At 44.2% G+C, this 21,748-nt stretch overlaps 1 protein-coding gene across 2 annotated transcripts in view; it reads left to right on the forward strand.

Moving 5' to 3' along the window:
- Window positions 1-17,623, forward strand: part of LOC124307595 (uncharacterized) — a 107,868-nt gene extending 90,245 nt beyond the window's left edge. For both annotated transcript variants that reach the window (XM_046769440.1, XM_046769448.1), the window contains exons 2-8: window positions 1,216-4,976; window positions 6,405-6,530; window positions 6,648-6,758; window positions 7,297-7,483; window positions 12,149-12,330; window positions 14,734-14,974; window positions 15,425-17,623. In XM_046769440.1, the coding sequence (XP_046625396.1) occupies window positions 1,216-4,976; window positions 6,405-6,530; window positions 6,648-6,758; window positions 7,297-7,483; window positions 12,149-12,330; window positions 14,734-14,974; window positions 15,425-15,672 (4,856 nt within the window). In that variant the 3' untranslated portion in view covers window positions 15,673-17,623. The remainder of the gene's footprint in view (window positions 1-1,215; window positions 4,977-6,404; window positions 6,531-6,647; window positions 6,759-7,296; window positions 7,484-12,148; window positions 12,331-14,733; window positions 14,975-15,424) is intronic.
- Window positions 17,624-21,748: the final 4,125 nt, after the last annotated feature.

The following is a 21,748-nucleotide window of genomic DNA, read 5'->3' on the forward strand; positions in this document are numbered from 1 at the left end:
CTATACGGAGTAATCGAGTAACCAGGCTCAACGCAAAGCTTGAATAATGTTTAAATATATAAAACGAAGCGAAGCGATCCCGGAATCGAAATCGCGATCTCAATGCGAGCAAGAATCGTTCCACGTCTGTACTTTTTTTTCTTTATTTTAAGACAAGCTGCATACCATTCACGTGCAGTAACCTCTGGAAACGAATCTGACTTCATCGGTACTGTTGGATTTGAAATTTGAACCAGTACACCTCACCGCTGCTACTGTTCCATGTAGGTACAAGCTTTATTGGTGACAAGGCTAGAGATAGAACGAACTAAGAATAAGTGGGACTAGCCACACATCTGGCTCGAAACCCACGCGAGTGTACGATAATCGCCGATCGAAAACGTGGTTTCAAAGGCAGTGTACTGAAATGCGCGTGGGTAGACGGAGTCGCATATTTGCTTAATAAATTCCGCTGCAGGGTTTGATTGAAATTTGAAAAGGACGATTATTTGGCAGGTTTACATGGAGAAATTTTGCAGCAAAAGGGGAATGAGTTAGCGAAACAAGCCGATTCTATGCTCGTTGTGTCGATTCGACGGTTAGGATTTGAATGAGAAAAGAAAGAAAAAGGAACGTTTTAAATAAAAAGAAAGCAAATGTAACCACGGCGAGAAACAGTTCGAGCGTAACGCGATAGCGAACGAAACAAACGAACGGACACAACGCGTTGAGAAAATTAACGGTACATTCATGGTACATTATCGGATGACGCCTACCGAACCCTAAACATTGATCCGGGACGAACCCTGGACTCATCTCTGACCCCGGGTATATCGTCTTCGGCTCTCAAGACTGTCGCACTCGTTCTCAGATCTGTCATCCGATAACTGCCGATCAAGGACTCTACGTGTACGAATTAATTGGACCTCTACTGCCCCGGATAATCGTGCCCCACGACTCGAGTCTTGCAGGTCGTTTTTCATGGAAGCCGTTATTAGGCGCTTTGCACCGTCAAAATTTACCGTTACTGCGATAGGTCCTGATAATGAATTAACCGAAATCCGAGGTGCAAAATGTCAAGAATGACCGTTGATCACCCGGAGAACGAAACTTTCCATAACCAGTTTTGCGGTTAATACACGACGTCGTAGAAATTAGCCTTCCGCGGAACGCCAACGTCAAGTCCTCCCACGTTGATACGAGTTCTAAATTTTCGTTTCTCTTATCGTGTTACAGATGCGTCCACCGATCATCACCGCCACGGACGAATGTCGCTGCACGCTGAGCTGCCCGCGTCGAAAGCGAAGAGAGAACAAGCGCTCCGGAATATCCTGGCTGCAAAACGTCGCCAAGCCTTGGCGCAGCGTCCTGGCGATCAGCTGCGAGGCGTGAGCGCGACTCGGCTGCGCGCCGATGTGCCAAAGGATGCGACCGACGTCCTGGAGGGCCAGGAGACCAGACACGGCGTCTACGTCGCGGCGCCCGGTGAATCCAAGGTGGAGATTGGGGCCCAGGAAGAAGCATCGGAACCGTTAATCGGAACTGCGGTCAGAAAAGCCGAAAGGGGTTCGAGCCTGATGGAGGGTAGTGGAAATCTGACATCTAAGAATTCTGAATCCGGCAAACAGACCGCGGAGACGACGGATCTCGGTCGTGACGACAGGACGACGGTTGGAACAGAAATCAGACACAAAGCATCGTCTGGCTTTTCGAGGAGCGGGCATATTTCTACGACTAGAAACGGTTCCCAGCATCTGCAGAGGGTCGGCGGTGCTAAGATCGCGTCCGGGAGCGAACCTGATCCTCGAAAAAGTAGTAACAACCATACAGTGATGATGTCCGACAGTCTGTACAAGCACTTCAGACCGGTGGAAAGCAACGTGCCGATCGAAGAGATGACGCAGTTTTTGTACTTCGGTCAAAAGCTCAGTCCTGAAACGCAGAATACGACGAGCAGTAACTCCGTCGAAGTTACGCCGACGGTTTCCCCGGTTTCGAACTCGAGGAGACGCTTCGTCGGCAAGAGGCTCAGCACGACGACGACGCAGGTCCCGGTTCCCACCCTGGAGGAAATCATTAACGAGGAGATGAACATCGCGATTGAGAAGCAGACCATCGAGAGGAACAAGATCCCGAACCTGAAGGTGCCCGCCTTCAGAAATCCAAGCGCCAGCAGTCTCTACTACCGAAAACCACCGACGAAGCCCGCCGACCCGACGATCGTCTCGAACGTGATCGGGGCTCCGGAGACGAGGAACGCGTCGGAAAGCGACGCCGTCGCCAAGGGCGAGGGGCGCCCCGCGGACCCGTCCGCTCACGCATCGTCGGTTGACCAGGTGCTCGGCGAGACGCCGGTCCAAGGGAAAGGGGGCCCAGCATCCCACGAGGCTGGCGCATCTGGGAATGCAGCCGGGGAAGACGGCTCGACCCAGATATCGAACGAGACGAGGAATCTCGGTCCCTCGGTCGCGACGTCGAGTGGCGGGGGGGAGACGGGGTACCAGGAGGATTCAGGGTCCGTGGTAAACGGGCACGCGGTGGGGTATCCTTCGGAAAAAGTGACGCTGACGAGTCCCAAGGACGACGAACCTCCGAGGATGGCTTCCACCGCGACGACCGATCACCCGGAAACAAGGCGAAGCACGACCCTGAGGATAGTCGTCGGCGAAACCTCGACGTCGAAGGTCGGAGAGGATCGCGGAAACCTGGCGCTTCCAGGTGCGGGCTCTCCACCTGTCGCTCTGCCGGCGCAACAACACGTGTACGCTTACACGATAACCAACGTGACGCGGCTGTTGCGCAACTACTCCGGACCTGGGGTAAGCAGCAAGGAGGAAGGCGAGCAGCACCGGCAACAGGGACCCGCGCCACTCGGGACCGCCGAGATAAGCGACGGCTCGTCGAGCGGTATAGTGGCGACGCGGTCGCGGTCCGATCTCAGTGCCGGCTCAGCGGCTGAAGGAGTTACAACTTTGGAGGGGGAGCAGAGCAGCGATCGCAGTGGGGATCACGGGCCCCGGTCAGACCCAGACGCAGCATCCCGCGGTGAAACCTCGATTCGAACGCCGCTCGAAGTAAACAAGCCTCGAATACCGGACTCGGAAGCCGGTCAGAGGGACCAGAGTTCCGTTGGACCAGTTTCCGCCGAGTTTAGTGATGAGATAAACGCCCGGGACGTGGATCAGCGCATGCTGCTGAAATCGGCCAGTGCAGTGTTGAACCAGAGACCCAGTGAGGAGCCGATCGGCAAAGGCGCTCGTCACCGGAACCAACCTCGCAGGCATAACTTTAGGGCGGATCAACCAGGATCAAAAAACCACAGGCGGCCACCGCCGGTGAGGAACGAGGAAGGTGAGCCGGATTCGATACAGTTTGCGCATAGTGAAGAGACCGATAAGTCGACAGCGGTTCGGTCGGATACGTCGAAAACCTCTAATGAGTCACTGCATTCCAACCGACCCACGGGTAATGTTACACAAAGTTACGAGGGGCCCAAAAGCGTAAATGGGAAACGTAATTTCGAGGAAAGTTTGGGACAAATGACACCAGACATGTTGGTGGAACAATCACTGAGGAGAGACTCGGCCGTGACGGATAACAACGCTGCTCCTGATATGCAGCTTTTGGATGTCACTACGAAGCCTTCGGAATCTCGGAACCTCACGCGGGTTGAGGAAAACTTTGACGGATCGAAAGGAAACGGTGGTGACAAGCCTAATGGTTATAGCGAGGTCAGGGTGACTTCTTCCAAAAGTGAAATAAGCGGTGGTAGTTATTCTAATAGTTCTAATGACGGTGTTGCTAGCGAGCAGCCCGGTGATAGGGCCCAGGTTCTTCGTGACGATGCTTCCCAAGTGGAGGCGAGAGGTGGAACGATTGATCAGAGACCCGAACCGACCGCGACGTCGGGTAAAGAAACTGTAACAGTACAAAGTACAATTCTACCGTCGCTTTTCTCGGTTACACCGAGGATACTGTCGGCGGAAGATGTGCCGGCGGAGAAAAAGGGGAACGCGGTCACCGTCGAGGAGTCGGTCACGCAGGTTCCAGTTATCAGAACGACGAATCTCAGTGAGGCGAATCGGCCCTTCGGGATTGCCGAGGATCTGAGCCCGTCGGAGATCCAACAGATGTACAGGTCGCCGAACACGGTAAGACCCGAAGTGACGACGATCCCGAACCCAGAAGTACAAACGTCGGAGGAAGGCGAAGGTGAAGGTGAAGGCGGATCGCCGTCGTTGGCGGTCACAAAACCGAACGGTTCTCGATCCGGGGGAAATTTGAACGGTCAAGGAACCGTGAGCGTGGAGAGATCGCCGGAAGTCAGAGGCAGGAACTTATCGGACAAGTCGAGAGACAAGGACAACGTCCTGCCCATAATGCACCTGTACAATGGAACGTCGATCTTCAACGGAACCAGTTCTCCTGCCTCGAGGTCGTCCTCCCACGGAATTGAAACTCTGCCCGTAATACTTCCGGTCGCCGGGCAAGAGGGACAACGAGATGAAAAAGGGCCGAGCTCGGTTACCGCGACTTCGCCTGCAACCGCAGGTTCACTACCTGATGTGGAAACGGCAAAAAGTAAGGCTCACGAGCATCCTCCTCCTCCGGCCGGCCGCAATCCCGGCGCCCAACGACTTCCTGATTCCTTGTCGAACAAGCCAGACAATTCAACCCGGCACCGGGCAGACCAGCCGGCACCTCACGAACCCGGAGAACCCTCGTACTCCAACCGAGGAAGCGGCCTGGCGAGTGCCGGTGTCGGTACAAACCGAACTCGACACCAGTGGCAAACCCATCAAACCCCCGTGCCCATGTTCAATTCCTCGACGTTTGATCCTGCTGTGAACAGGACGTACCTCGCCTCCGAAGGCGACACGGTCGCCACTCAGGAGACGGTGGCCGTCGTCAGCTACATCCTGGCGACCCTCGTCGTCTTTCCAATAGCCGTTGGCGTCGGACTGATCTTAAGAAGACTGATTATTAGAAATCGCAAGGTAAAAACACACAGGCGTTATGCGCCATTATTCATACTCCTTGGCTTTATCCACTTAAGTTTTACAAGTCGTAAAGATATTTATCGCCGAACCAGTTTTACGACGGTGAACACATCGAGTCACTGACGTACGATCGATGCAATTCACCCCTGAAACCTGTATAAAATTGGGTTGACGAGTATAACGCGTTCTTCTTCACTTCACTCACACGGAAATGTAGGAAATGTATAGATTTTTCATATCCTGAGAGTTGCCGGAAAGGGGGGGAGATACCTTAACGCTTCACGAAGCAGGAATTCTTCTTCTTCTTCTTCTTCTTCTTCTTCTTGGCGTTTCGATCATTCCCGATGGCTCGTTGTTCTGTTTATCCGCGCTAGTTTTAATCAACGATCGTTCGTTCACGATGATCAGACCTGCACGTACGTTACACAAACAATAAAAGCGTGACGCAGATTGTGCAACAGGTGTATAAAACGCGTTTGAAAAATGTCTAACGTCGATTGTTCGTAACGGGGTATTCTAACAAGACTCGGCATGCCGTTTGGCAATAACAGGTGTGTAATACGTCAATGCGGTTTCTATAATTAAATATTTCGCGTCACTTTCTCAGTGAAACAACAAGACCGTTGACGCGTTCGTTGCCAAACAAAACAGAACGAAACTGCGCGTTTAGTTTCAGCGACGTGTACATCTACTGTATTCTTATCATTCTTTTCTCCTTTTTTGTCTCCGAACACCTTTTGTTTCACCATTTACCCTTTCTTCAATTCCTCCTTTCCGGTTGAATTTAATTTATGCTCAGCCAAGGTACGAGTACCTTACCATCGGATTCGTTACGTGCCAACGGGCTTCGCTTAACTCCGGGAGTCGTTACGACAAATACTCATCAACTCTTCGTTGTTAACCCAAGTTTTTCTTTTTTACTACGAGAAACGCGTGTCGGACGCAGGTGACTGTATACCTAAGCTGGATTATGCCAAGTGGGCGATGAACGCTTCTGACGTCATCGCCACATGTGCCATTCATCGAGGTTACCGAGTCACCGCGCAACATGCACGCGTCTTGTACTTTTTCAATACGTCCCGTAAAACACCGAACAGCGACTCAACATTTTGGGATGACTCGAAAATTGGTTCAGCGAAAATTGCTTTTTTCTTTTACCCTACCTTTTTCTCATCCGGGACAGCTTAAATTGCTGCTTGATATAAAATGAAAATAAAAAAATTGAAACTGTGAGCGCGACTGGCACATCTGTTAATCTCAAACCCGGCATCGTAAGCTCGAGGCAAAATTTTTTTGTACCGTTAGGAGAATACAAGTATATTACCCGAGGTATCTACGATCCTCGTTCATGGTGTAATTTTTGAGACGTCGTTGAACAAGAGTCGTAACGAAATATATGATGATGATTTTTATCGACTTGCGTAGATGCTGGAAGAGTCGGATACGTCATCGGAGATAAGCTGTAGGAAAGACGGTCTGAATCTGGAGAAGGGAGACTTCAAGACGTCGATCGAAAAGGCGATAACAAAACTACCTCGGATACAGCACCTGGTGAGTTTTTATTAAAAGCAGTCCCATTACGCGTGAATAAATTTCACTACCGATGCAGTCGCTCCCGACCGCGATGAGGAAGAAAAACGTGTTTTAATCATTTAATTGGTCCTCCAGTGTCACGAGGGAGAAAAACCGCCTCCACCTCCGAGCCAGGAATCCAGGTGGGAATTCCCGCGAGACAAACTTCGGCTGCAGACGGTCCTAGGTCAAGGAAACTTCGGGCAGGTAAATTTACGGCGCCAACATCGCAAACAACGAAGTTTTTTTTTATACCCCGTGTAACATACGCGACGCTCAGCGCGCGCCTCGGAGCCTTTGGACTATTGTAACGAGGATGAAAAGCACGTTACGTTTCGCGGCGTCGAATTGTCCGGAGCAATTTCCTGCTGAGGCTATTCAATCCGCAGGCCTTGCCTCGTGCGTTGCAAATTGAGGATTATCACCTCCGCGCAAAACCGAGAGAGTCAGAGAACGAGAGGAGTTTCGTTGCATTGAATCGTTCTGTGCCCCGAGCTCGTTCCGAACCGACACACTTCTCCAGCCGCGTGCATGGTATTTATTGATTGAAATATCAGGGCATCGCGTTACCGAGACTCGTCCAGTCTCACATTCGCGCATTTCTACCTCGCACTCGCACGCCAGGCGTTCGGCTTACCTGCAGCGGTATCCACTGACCGTGGTCGTTAAGTGATTATGCAAAGTGTGTTCCCGATGTACCATATTCCCTCCGTAATGCACTCGCATCGTTTTCCTTCTCCTACAGGTATGGAAAGCCGAGGCCGACGACCTCACCGGTCACCAGGGCACGACGCGGCTCGTCGCCGTTAAGACCGTCAAGGAAGGCGCGTCCTCGAGGGAGAAGGAGGACCTCGTTCGGGAACTCGAAATCATGCAGCAGTTGGGCAATCATCCGAACGTCGTCACCCTCCTCGGCTGCTGCACGGAGGAAGGTGAGTGTCGATTGATTTGTATCAATCCTCCTCCTCCTCGATCAGGAATCTCTCTCTATTTTACGAATCCTCTCTCGAAATTGCGACCAGAAGCGATCCTTGTTAATTTGCATCTCAAGCTGAGAAATTCATAATGTATCTTCTTGGTGCCGAGTAAGAACATCCGGAGATAATCTACCGTACGTAATTAATGCAATGGCGACGTGTCCGACAGACCATTGTTCACAAGTCAAAGGCGAGCCATAGCCGGGATATTCGCGGGATTATTGTTGTTGTCGTGGAAATGATTTGCCATCGGCAAAACGAGTTTCGAAAAGAAATAACGCTGTAGCTTTTTTATTTTGCAGGTAATTGTAATCACGTCAGACTCGCGTGCGCGATTTCGTATTTTAAAACGACGAACGAATTCGTCTTGCAATTTTGACGAATCGATTTTTTATTCTCATGTTTCTAGAAAAAAAAAAAAGGTTCGCGAAGTTACGTGAAACGTCGACAAGCGTCATGATTATGGGTAAGTTGAGAGCGGAATTTGCAACCGCTGTAAAATGAATCATAACAATTTTGAACAAACAGAGGAAAAGAATGGCGCGTTATTATGTAATTGGTGATTGCGCACGGCGATTGGAATATCAATGAGCGGAGATCATCGCAGCGAGAGGTCAACAGATAGATAATTCAACTATGATTTACTAATTTCTTTAATTACACCGGCGTCGGAATATTGCATATTATTTTTTTATTATTCGCGCGGCGCCAACTTGACCCTCTCGAGGAAACTGACGGGGCTAATAAATCTTGCATCGTGAATCTCGAACTAGCCGCGTAATTCTATCCAGCGAAAACATGTTTGTCTGCCAAGAAGAAGAACTTCGAGTATAGACGTGATTCTCAATTAAATCGAAACGCGCTCTGAACGCATTGAACACGCCATGTTACGCACTGCAATTTTAAACTCTCGCCCCGATTTAATTTGAGGGTCATGTCTACGACACGGCCTCGCCCATGCGTCAAGAAAAAAGGAAAAAGAAAAAAAGAAAAACAGCGAAGAAAGGAAAAACGCCAACACATCAAGTACGACGTGAATTTACTCGATTACCATTACGTACCGTATCATACTTTCAAATTCGTGATCTAATTGTTCATGGGAGGCGAGGATCTCCATTGTCATAAGACTCTCTCGACCCTCGCAGTCAAATAGTCCCAGCCTAAAAGCTGTGCTTGAAACTTTGCAGACAACAAAGGGTTCTGCGAATATATTTCACCTCATACATGTATATAATAATGCGACTAGGGAGAAAAATTTATGGCTGGTATTCAAAATACGCGCATTGTTTAATCGATACACTTTGAATTTGGATGAAGTTTTCGATGCTCTGAAACCGATTTTTGCACTTCAGATTCCGCATTGCTGTAGAAATTGCAAAAGTTTTATTCCCTATTACTTCTAGGATCTAGATTACATTTGAGATTCATATTCATCGTCATATCGTGAAACCGAGACTTTCCGAATGATGTAAAAATCGGATAACGCGTGACAAAAAAATTCTAGAGTGCCCGTTTCCTGGTCACGGTTCACGGATGCGGCCCACATATCTCGGCATTAATTACGGAATGTATTTTATCGTGTCCCGAAATCGGCACGAGGTCTGATTCATTGTCATGTGCAAATATAATACTTGAAACAAGAGAGACAAAGAGAGATGAAAAAAGACCATGGCTGCAAACGAGTGGCACTCCCGAGATTTAAACAAGCTTGTCCTGCGCTAAACGGTGGGCGGTTTTTCGTTCGAAATCGGGTTTTGACTCGGATGATCTACGAGGGTCAGTTTTTTTTCCGTAATAAAATAGAAACCGAAGAGGATAACCGGCGCGGGCGGTTCGATTGTAATCTTTTGATCCTTTATTCTTCCTCGAAGATCGAGTCTGCAAGATCGGCTTGCCGCTGCAGTTTGCACACCGCGGGGTTTCCTTAATCGCCATCGAATAATTGAATACTGCTTTGTATTGTACGCATTCACGGAGATCCAGATAGCGGTGACAAATTTCGATTATTCGCGCCTCGTATTTCAGACGATTGGTAAATTTATAGCCATTATCCCGCGGGCATTATTTCCCGGTAATCGAGCGTCGTTTTTTGACTTCCGGTGCATCTGTGATCTCCAGAGTCTGGAATCTTGATTTTTTATTAAAATCTAATACCGCGTTGTGTTGCAAAAAATGAGAAAACAAAACAGCGCAGCGAAGAAACGAAAAGCTGAAAACTTGGAAAAGGCAAACGGACGGTCGGGAAATAATTTGTCGAAGTAGCGGTTTCTTTGAAACAGCGATTATTTCAAGATGGCTGACATTTCGCACACTCAATACCCGACAAGCACCGCGCGGTGGGCGTTGAATGCTATTATTTAACATTGAACCGAGAGTGAATATATAAATTTATAATGTTCCACCTACAAGCTTCGCGCGTCCGAAGGAAACTCCTGCGGACTGAGAGCTTTGAATAAGTCAGCTTCATCGGATGCGCCACTCGAATACCGAGACGTAAGAACGAGACGTTCAAGGTGTTTCGATAATTTTTTCCGATTCGTATCGGCACGCGAACGCAGCTGAAGCGGATCTTCAGATGCAATAGAACTTCGACGCCTCTAGTCGTATCTGCTGACGGTTCTCTCGCTTTTCCTTATTTTTTCCCCACCTCCGAATCGCTGACTTCACGTCTCATCGCAGAAACAATATATTTCACTCTAACAAACATCTCGTTCTCAGAATTCACTTGATCGCTTTTTCTCCGCCTTTCGCGATGAACCGACTTGCAGTTGCGTCACTGTTATCGCAAATTCGTTGTACGATCGTTAAGCTTCGATCCGTGCCTTGTCTCCGGCCAATCGTCACCCTAGTATTGATCTTTCAACTTCTATACGATCGCGCTGAATAAATTTGCGAAATTTATCCGCACGAATCTTCGGTCTAATTCTGATCGATGGCGTACTTACACCGGCGGTCTCAAGTCGTTTGTATCTCCAGCTCTCCCGGCACGCAGAGTAAACAGCGATGGAGAGATAAAAAGAAAACGGGTGGGACTCGGCTAACAATCGCGAATTATTAGGCGGGCCTTACCGCCCAATACGAAAGTTATGGAGGCCTTAAGGCCCCGACAAAAGTGCCCTCATAAGTTACAATCAGGGCGTACTGTGGGTGGCTGTCCACCTACCCTGGAAGCTCGGCCATAATACGAGTCTTAAAAGCACCATAAATACGCCCTTAATATTTCCAGGAGCCCAGGAGGGTTCCATGCTCGAGTGATTTTCTAATCGTACCGACGCATGCACCATTGTTTATAGTTATTACCTATCGTAAAATATTACAGAGGCACGTATGCTGCTGCAGTCGATATTTTCCCATGAGGTTGCAAATCAGGCCGCGGCTTCGTGGACGTCGATAATATTCCATAATTCATTACCGCATCGACGGGTTGATATTTCGCTAACCAGACCGCGGACCTTCATCGCTAGCCTTTGGGACGAAACCAATTTCGTTGTGACGCTACGCCAAAACGTAGAAAAGAAAAATTTACAATGAACACGTTTTTGCGAAAGTCTTAATTCCAATTTACAAGTTTGGTCGATACAAAACCCGCCCCCTGATTGTTCCTGGAAAATCGCGGGTCGTTTATTTGATCATCGGCATGCTGTGTGTATGATATGTTGATCCATAAAGAGAGAAAACTTGGAATATTATTAACCCATCAGATAAATTTATCTGCTCGATACACGAAATTTCGTTCGATGCTATACCTATGACGAATAAATTTTTATCCATGGTGAAACGAACCGTCCAATATAGGTTCATGTTCGTGTTTTCAAATTTATTTCTTGTAAACAATTTTTACGGTTTAACAGTGCCAAAGCAAAAAGAGAAGGAAAAAAAAAATACCTCAGGTTCGCGTGGAGTTTACGACCAAGTCGTGAGCCACTTTTTATTATCAACCGGATCACATGCACTTGGAGCGATAAACGCTGTGTGCAGTGATACCGTCGTCAGCGTTCACTCGATTCCCGGCTAACAATCTAATTATGCAAATTTCCCACCCAGAATTGAGCTTGCAAATCAGCGCTTCTATACACAGACGTATAAAAAATACGTTCAAACGCGAATTGTATTCAAAACATGTAAGCGTTTATACCGATTACCGCATTGTTCTTGCTGTTATCCCGTTGTTGTGAATTTTCTCAGTAACAGCAGTTAAGCGTTGCCGTACGAAATACACGCGTATAATAAAGCAGCCGGCGATCAGACGCTGCACTTGAATGACCTCATCGCCGAACATCGACGCGTGGCTGCAGTTGACATTTTTCATGTATTACGAACGGTTTAGTCATAGCTTGTCACGTTCACGACTCAAACTGCAGTTGCACGTGGGTTTCGATACGACGATAAAAGAACTAGTTACAAGACGCCTGCCAATCTCGGTATAATTAATCACCGAGGCATTCACGTCAGCTGGTTGAAAGAACAGCTGTAATTGACTGATGGAAAAATAAAAAGAATATCAGAGTTTCGGAATACGGACGACGGTTTGAACGGATCGATCAGGTTTTTGCAACCTCTCATCGACACCGTGAGTCAATTTTAAATGCAAAATTAAGTTTTTCTTTCTTTCATTTTCAGAACCCCATTACCTTATATTGGAGTACGTTATGTACGGAAAACTGCTCGCCTATCTTCGCGATCATCGGACCAGACAAGACTTTTACAATTTTAGCGAAGATTCCGCGGCTCTGACTTCCCGAGATCTCACCGTCTTTGGCTACTGCGTTGCGAGGGGCATGGAGTACCTGGCTTCGAAGAAGGTGAGCTAGCTTGAACTCACAAAATTTTCAACCATTCGACGTGCTCCGAGAGAAAAATAAGAGGTGAAATCGCTGAGCGTTGGTTTCTTTTATCGCCTCCGCGAGTCTCTTTACAAAGTGTCACTGGGTCAGCACGACTCGAGCGCTCAAAAGGAACAACTTGTATAACCCGAAACGTTTATCTGGGTTACCTTTGCAGTGTGTTCGAAATATGAAGAGTGTAAATGTTTCTCGTAAAAAATTCGTCACCGTTATTCGTCCTCCGCACTGCATGAATGAGCTCTTGAAAATGGGTCTTGAATACTTGCGCTCGATTGTTGGCTCGTGTATTATACTTGTAAGCTCGAGTTGTAAAACGGTGACCGTAGAAATGTATAAAGAAAGATGGAAAGAGTAAAAAAGCCCCGAGAGGTTTGCTATTGCGGAACAAATTTCGTTCGAGGACCTTCGAGTTGGGAAAATATTTGCTTCAAATATTTGTCACCTTGTAGGATTTGAAATATGTGTCAGTCGGCCTTTTAGGGACGTGAAGGTCGCGAGCATGGCAAATGAGCTTGAGAAAAATGAATATCCAAATTTTTATCCTCAAACGTGCGGTTCGACAAGCTTCCAAGAATATTTTAAGTTCAGAAAAAACCGAGTTGAAACCCGAATTATCAACTAACTAAATCTGTTGTAATCGTTTAACACGTTTTCCGACATATCGCCAATTCGCCGTTTCGCAGCCGGAGAATCATACAGGTTTGCTTTCGGAAGAGCGATCGTTCTTCTTATCCACCTGTACAATTAGCATTTCCATGGAAATCATGAATATAATAGTAGTTTCGAGTAGACAAACAACTAAGCCGGATCGTACGGTCATCCTCAAAGACGTAATTATACTCGTTTCAAGTTCTCGGCTCTTTGGAGAACGTGTATAAATAAGCGGTTGATAGTTAATACTCGTTCGGATCGCGTCAATTGCACGCGATTGATCAAACCCAGCAACAAAATACGTCAATGCCAAAGTTCGCGTTGCGCTTGTTGCACCTTCGCCGCTCCCTGCAGGTATAATAAAAGTAATCGGCGCCGGTGGGAAAAAATTCATCTACAGGTTTCACCGCCTGCACTTGACGCCCCCGCAACATACACGGTTCTCCGACGGTTAACGATAACGAATGGCTTTGCGAACGGCGTTGATTAGCGATATTTGTGTCTCGGCTGAGGCTGGATCATCGATTCGCGTCACCTTTGTTGGTTTCTTACTTTGAAGCATTGTGATTGCGTGCATAATGTAACATGTCGCCACAGCGTCGATATTATTGATCGGTGGCTTCGATTTTATGCCAGGAAATTTGGGATATTCTTAAAATATGTCGATTAAGCGGGCTTGTTAGCCTGAAGAAACTCATGCTTTTTATTTATCAAATTACTGTAATCGTAAACTGCGAAAGTTTGTCTGAAAATACAAGAATAGAAAACACTGGAATTGTAAAGAGCCGCTTACTGCAATTAGACATCGATACTTTATTTGAAATAGCTTCAATGTAATTGGGAAAAATATACCAGATTCGATGGATTTTACTTTACGATTACTCATTTTGTTCAGACGACTATTTAAAAAAAATTTACTTGTAAACTTTTTTTTTCTTTTTTGTTTTTATACAACAAAGCACCAATATTGAAACTTGACTACTGGAAAAAAATCAAATCCGCTTCGTTGACTATGTAGAAAATATTCTTCTGAATAAAATAAGCGAAAAATCGTACAATCTACCATATTTTTAACCATTTTGAAGCGAATTGAAACGAAGCATCGATATCTTACATTTTTTTTGGTAAGCTTGAAAATGAATTGATTTTAATTCTTGGACCTTGTTCACTTGACAGAATCCGACGAACACAAGCAAAAATTTTTACGCAACCGACATTCACTCAATTTTGTACAAAGTTTTCGTGGAATTTGTAAGACTGAAAAGAATTCCAGGCTTACCAACAACGGAGAAAAATATCCAGCTGATTTAAATTGTGATTTAATAACTCTACGCTGAACGTCTGTGTATTCTGATTCAATAATTGCGGGTAAATATATTCGGTCGCTAATGAGCGGTTTACAGAGTCACGCGCCGTCTGCGTCACGTTTTGCAAAAATGTTCTTCAAGGCTCAGAATTGCAGATTAAATATCATTCTCAGTCTGTCCGAGAATAGCAAACACGAGAGGTTAAATAGACGTATTGATATTCCAACCATTACGCAAAAAGTGTTAAAAAATATCTGCGGCAAGCGGGGAACTTCGAGGAGCGATAATATGTATTCAAACCTGGAAATATACCGTGCAAAAAATTATTCGATACCCAGACATCCTAATTATGTAACATAAATAACGAGCAATTAACCGTAACGTTTTTCAATTTATTCCACAGATTATCCACAGGGATTTGGCCGCTAGAAACGTGCTGGTGGATCACAACAAACTCTGCAAAATAGCCGACTTCGGTATGTCGAGATTTGCCAACGAGGACGGTGAGATTATAGAAACGAGACACGGCAGGAACGCTCTTCCCATCAGATGGATGGCCCCGGAATCTCTTATCTATTCACTTTTCACCACGAAAACGGACGTCTGGAGTTTCGGGATCCTGATGTGGGAAATCGTGACTTTAGGTGAAGCAATTTTTCCCCAAAGAAATACTTTTGCTTTTTTAATTTCGTCGATTTACAACTACACGCCAATCAAATTAACAGACGTGGTATAAATATAATAGGTACAAACATTACAAGGTGAGGTTTTTATTTCCCAATATCAAACAATCTCCATAAAATTTCACTGCTACCTAATTATTCGTAATTCTGGATCTAAATTCAAGTTAATTTTTCAGTTTTTGATTTTCTCTGTTCTCCAGCTTCATTGCTTATAATAACCTTTGGGTTCACTATCCTAGTATAATAAAATTCATTCTATTTTATTCTATTCTAAAATTGACAAAATGTAGACGACGATTACTTCGTGGCGTGAAAAGAGAAGCGTGTGTAAAAAAAAAAATCTAAGCACGACGTATCGATCGGTGATAATTTTCGCGGCTGAATCGAATCCCTGATTTTCAAATATTTCAGGTTCTACGCCGTATCCTGATATGACGGCGAGAGAAGTGATGCGGAACGTGCAGAGCGGATATCGCCTAGAGCGGCCTTCGCACTGCCGAAGCGAACTCTTCAGGGTGATATCGAGGTGCTGGCAGGCGGATCCGGACCGAAGACCCGAGTTCCAGGTCCTCCGAAGGGACCTGGCGCAACTCCTGGAGGACAACATGAACGGACACTACGTCGACTTGGAAAGCTTCGCCTCCGAGTGCACCGACTGAAACGACAGGCCGACTTCCAGGGGTTGATCCGGACGAAGTTGCACCTTTGGTTCTTCACGCGACTCGTTAGTCCGTGCCTCCGCTCTCTTCGCGAACGCGTCCGGTGTTATTGGAAGTGAATTTTGTTTGAATCTTCGTACCGTTTCTTTGCGAGCGTTCGGAAGAGAGTCTTGAGGTTCAACGGATTCGAGACGAGTGGTTTTACCGTTGTTTTTCTTTTTTATGACGATCAATCGGTCTATTCGGGGTGACGGAAGCTTTTGGAAGAGCGATGAAACGTCGGTCACTCTCGTCCTCTTTTTTTCTTCTGATTTTCACCTCGTTTATACATATCATACTTCGATGCTATTTTTCGCCACGTGTTCTCTTGAAAATTTTCACCTTGCCATTGGACTAGTGTCCGCAATTACACTGCTGTCTTTTTTCGAACCGTTATACTTGCTCATATATATTTAATTTAATACCCAAAAGCACCCGTGAAGCATCTAAAATTCGTTACGACGAACGTAGTGAGAAAGTCGTGATTTTTGTTATTCTTTTTGATTTTTTATTATTTTTTTTTTCTTTAAACGTTGATATTAAAATATCATTCCAAGAATCAAAAGTCACTGTACTTAAGGAGGGAATATTTTTCGTGTGTTATAGTGATAATTAATAATTAATAAATATGGTGTGAGACGTATTTAGGGAAGGAAGAAAAAGGCTGCCTGTTTATAGAGTTTTCTGTGGATTTGAGGATGTTTTTATGCTAGAGAGCTTGACAAAATATGAGTATTCTGTTTTTAGTATTATATTATAAGTATGTTATACACTACAGTATATGATAAAAGTTAAGTAGTCCTTCTGGTGATGTAGTCGCCATTTAATCGATATACATGTTTACGTCGATGAGTTTTTTTTTTTTTTTATGTCAAATAATCATCAAATTATGAGACATTATTATGCCAGAGTGCAATTGCAAGTGATAGTATAAAATATTCTAATCTACGTTATTCCACTTTGTAGAATGTCACGTATAATTTATTCTTCGCTGTGAGCTCATCTGGCATCGCATGCAAAGTATTCTTATAAAGATTGAAAATAACAAAAACAAAAAATAACACAAAACAAGGAACTGCAAAAGCAAAGCAAAAAGAAAAAAGAAAAAAAACAAAACAAAAACCTGTAAATATATAATATCGCCAATCAAAAACACAAAAATATAAAGTTTTCATGTTATTCTTATTATTCAGCTCTTAGATCCGTAATTGTATGAGATAAGTTTACATTTTACAATTATTCTTAATCATTCTAGTCTTTCGACAAGTTTGTGGCGGCGATTGGCTGTACCCTGATCACTAATATACATATATTTTACAATTTAGAGGAAAAAATTTGCGATACAAAAATTAATAACCCAAGAGTCATGATCTGGATTCGGCTGTTATTATTTATAATGCGTCAGAAAAATTATTCAGATGTAGTAATATATCCATATCTTATTCGTCCGGGTGTCTAATAAATTAAAATCATATATATAATTCGTATATGTATTGATTAAAAACATTAAGCCAGCCAAAGCTCCACCTTTGTCAGTTGATATGTAATTAATTAAGTTTTTACAACTGTGACTTCTCAGTGTATTTTTGCATTAATTTATTTTTACCATCATATTTTCATTCCTTTTCTTATCATAATTTTGTTGTTTTATTTTTTCTCTCTTCACTTTCGTTTTTAAAAATATCGACGTCACGTACATCACGCGATACGTTGATTTGAAAAATTGTTATTAAATTTCTTCTTCATACCTCCGCGCGAGCTGCAATAGCAAGAATCGCGCATCACTCGCATGTTATACACACCTACCTACATATATATATATACATATATATACAAGTAAAGAAACTCTACTTAGTCTCAATTATTGTGTACTGAGCATTGTTCAAGTTAAAGCTATCGTGTTTTCAACGTATCCGCCTTATCGTTTTTCTTCCTCGTCCAACTCCCGGACCTTTTTCATTTACGTCCCGACCTCATGCAACTGGTTTTGCACAAAATTGCCCCACGTGCCTCTTTGCCGCAACGATCGATGCAACTTCGGATCAAACGTTACCAAATTAGGCTTCACCTAATGCTCAGCTGGCTCTGCTTGCGTTGCGATGCAATTGCGAGCCAGGCCTTGGCGCAAGGTGCATATCATGTTGAAATCTAATTACGGCAATCTCCTGTCTCGCATTTTATAAATGGAATGAAAGAAACTCGAGATGTAATTTAGAGTTTATTCGATCGGTAATCGATGGGCTGGACAAACTCGAGGAGAATTTCAATCTCTGAAATTAACACACCGTCCATGTGTTTCACGTTATATTTATCTCTTTCTGTAACGGTTTGCAGGCGGATAATTAGGCAGCTGTTGCCTCCGCAATGCGGAGTCCAATATGGACGTTCTAGATTTTAATATTATATACTATATATCAACGTGCACTCGACGTGCAACAAAGATCACCGTGTCTAATTTACCCGAGAAACTACGTGTACATGTAGGTATGCATACACTCCGCGCACTTAATTAAATTAATTACCGTCGTGTATACCGTACGTGCAATTACTCTAGTTTAATTAAAACGGAAGGTGGGCAAATAATTACAATGAGCTACTCGGGTCTTCCAGATGTCTTGAAACCTGCTGCACGGCTAAGAACTCTGTTTACACATATCTGCAATTCCACATTTCTCGGTCTCTACCTCCAGAGACACTCTCCGTAAAACTTGTGGGCTTATCGAGAAGCTCGATCTTTTTGTTTCTTATTTTTTATTCAAGTTACTTGTGAGAAACGCCACGCGGTCCGTGATCTATGCAGAGTCTCGTTCGAGTAATTAACCAATTCGTATTTCAAGCTGATTGGTTCATAATTTGCACGGTTCTTTTCAAGGGCCGAGTTAAGTCGCAACTGTGGATAATGAATTAGATTTATCAGCTTGAGCAAACACTTATCGTTTGACAAATGGAAAAATGTAAATTCAATCTTGTTTTAATTAACTTATGAATTATAACTTGGGTCTTTTCAGAATAATAAAGGAAAAGTCTCCGAGGTGACTAATTGTTCAGGTTTTTCACGGTCGTTTCAATTTACTGAGCATCGGTAATTGGTGATGTACTTATATGGAAATTAACCAAGTATCATACAGCAGAAAAATAAACCCGTTATCGTGAGCTTCGTAAATTCTCAATGATCTCATTTCAATCATTATATAATTTGATAATTAGTGCAAAAACAATTTCTACACATCGTATGATAACAGAAAAATTGCACACCATATTTTTTATCATAGACTTTGTGTCCAAATGAGACATACGTCGTTTCTTCTGACGAATAAACTCTCGACAAAAATTGTTCATCAAAATATTCCGTGCGGTTCACACAGTAGCCGTTCAATTTCAAAAGAGTCTGAGGACCTAAGAATAAAATTACAATAGTTGGAAATCCTGAAATATTTTCGTTGTAAGAAAAAGTTGCACAGTATCGTCACGTAACAATATTACAAAGCATGATCACGAATTTATTATTTCTTCTCCGCTTGTCAGAATCAGCTGAAAACTGGTCCCGTTATAATTCAAATCGGAAACGCTGCTGTCGCCACACTCTCACCCGAGGATGAATACGATACAGACAGAGTCGTGTATAATAATTCTCGAACGACAGAAGTACGCTTGTCCAAACGTAGGAACGTACGCGAAGCGTGGTCAGGTTCCCGGATGTACGGCACACATGTAAAAATACACACACGTCGCAGGCCCGACGTTATACGAGCTCCGAGGTTTGTCGTTCAATATTTATGAATAAATAATGGGTACATCGGAGAAAATTGAACCAACGAGCGAGTCAAATAACGGCACAGCGTCGGAAACTCGCTGCAAGACACTTTCGTTTAACGTAAAGAGAAATTCGTACCCGCTGATTTTCACCGTGAAACACGAGGTCGTAAAAACGTATAAATAAATACCATCGATCATTAAAAGTGATTCACGATCTAAAATGATCCATATTTCTGTAAATAATCGTACGGCATCGCGATTGAATTATGTCCGTACGTACACGTGTATAATACCGGTAGCGATTCCGTTCAACAGGTTGAATTTTTTGTTTTGCACGAAGTAACGAGCGTGCAATCCATTTCCGTCCAAGGCCCCTCGGGGCGATGTATTAGAATCGTGCGAGCCATATTTTTCGTTACCAAATTGCGGTTTTATGCTAATTTATTACTCCAGTCGAAAGTAATTCGTTGCGATTTATCCGCGGCTTAAGGCATATCATCGGAACTACAGTTGATGCAGTAATGGCGATAATGCTAGAGAAGCCGAGGAAAACGAGGAGGCCGTATATCAACGGTTCCGGATTCAATGGGGGGGCACTTGTGGACTTTGCATGTTTTTGCATCAAACCGCGTGTTATGCGCCGTCGGAAATTCCGCACGCATTATACACGCCGATATTGCGCGTGTGGAATTCGATATACGGTCGATGCGAAAGCACGCACATACACAACGACGTCTCCGCCATGCACAATGGACCTTATATTCTCAACGGGACGTTATCTGTACATTATTTGTAATAGACGCACTTCGCGCCGTTCTGACGCATCGCAAATTACTTTGTGTCTTGTGAAAAAAGGGTAGACGACAGAATAGAGCTTATAAAAAAAAACCGCGACAATAGTTGGACTATTCCTTGATCTTGATCGTTTCGGATTGGGACTTGCGGAGTATAATTTCGCGAATTTGTGATGTGGAATTTGTTTGTATATACATTCATTGATGTTGATACAACCCGCTTTATGCATGTACAGAATTACGAGAGTTGGGATTAATATTGACGTGCCAAGTTCTTCTAACTTTTTTTCTTCTTCTATAATCTAAAGATAAGTTGGAATAGAGACGAAACGAAAGAAGCTGACAGTGATTTCATTGAACAACGTCAAGATATCCCTCACGGGAAAAACCCTCAACTTCTCTTTTATGGGAATTCAGTATTATCCATGAGTTGGGAGCGCGAATTTACACCCAAGTAGGTGTTTTGTCCCGTGTTGGTTGGCTACAGTGATAACAGATAATTACCTTAACCGACCAATTACTTCAAATAAATTGTCAAAGGTGATCAAATTATTCGCAAGTCAATTCTGCCACCTGGTTTTTAATTAGAAACAAGAAACCGTTAAGAAAAATTTGGTACGAAATATTAGCAGAATAAATTTGTCTACACGATGATAACGGTACAGCGATAGCTCGCGGATGCCACGCATAATATACTACCCAATTTCTAATACCGTAAACCTGTGATTATAATTGTCAGAGTGTCAAACGAAAATGGCAAGAACAACGAAATACGAGCGAATATCTGATTATAACTAAATTATCTATTATCGACACATCGGACGACATATGAAATTGCTCGTTGCCTGGCATGCACTGAATTCAAAGAACACGGAAAGACCGACGCCAAAGAATTTACCGTCACTTGCCTTGTGTACCTTAATTGTTGAGAAATTTCATGATCGTGCGAAACGACGAGGTGTACGAATAAATTCACTTCGTAATTCCGAAGCATATAACCACCGACTCCGAGATCTTGGGGTTTTCCTAGAAAATGTATATTTTTTTTATTTTTTTTTTACTACGACGCACTAGGTCAAAGTGAAAGACTTTCCCCTCGGAGATTATTTCAACGCTAGCGCGTGTCTAACTTATCTCGCCTACAGTCGCTCGAATAACACATTCACCGGTTCTCACCGGCCTCGTCTGCATGGTCGCGTGTATACCGGTCCGGTCCAGCTGGATGCTGGGAGGCCCTGATTGGAACTGGGTCAGTCGACGATGCGACAGTACCTGACTATTCCCTCCGAATATTACTCGCACGTATTTATACGACGATCGATTCTTCGGGGTAAACAAATTTATGTGGATTTTTCTCTATTTTTTTTTTTTTTTTTTTTTTTCTCTCTCTCTCTAGTTGGTAAATCAACAAACGAAGTGAAAACCTGTTCGAAATATCGGTAAAAAATTTGCCTGGAGCGGTTTGAACGCCGGTAACAAACCTCTTC

This window comes from Neodiprion virginianus, chromosome 1 (genome assembly GCF_021901495.1).
Source record: "Neodiprion virginianus isolate iyNeoVirg1 chromosome 1, iyNeoVirg1.1, whole genome shotgun sequence".
NCBI classification, from domain to species: Eukaryota; Metazoa; Arthropoda; class Insecta; order Hymenoptera; family Diprionidae; genus Neodiprion; species Neodiprion virginianus.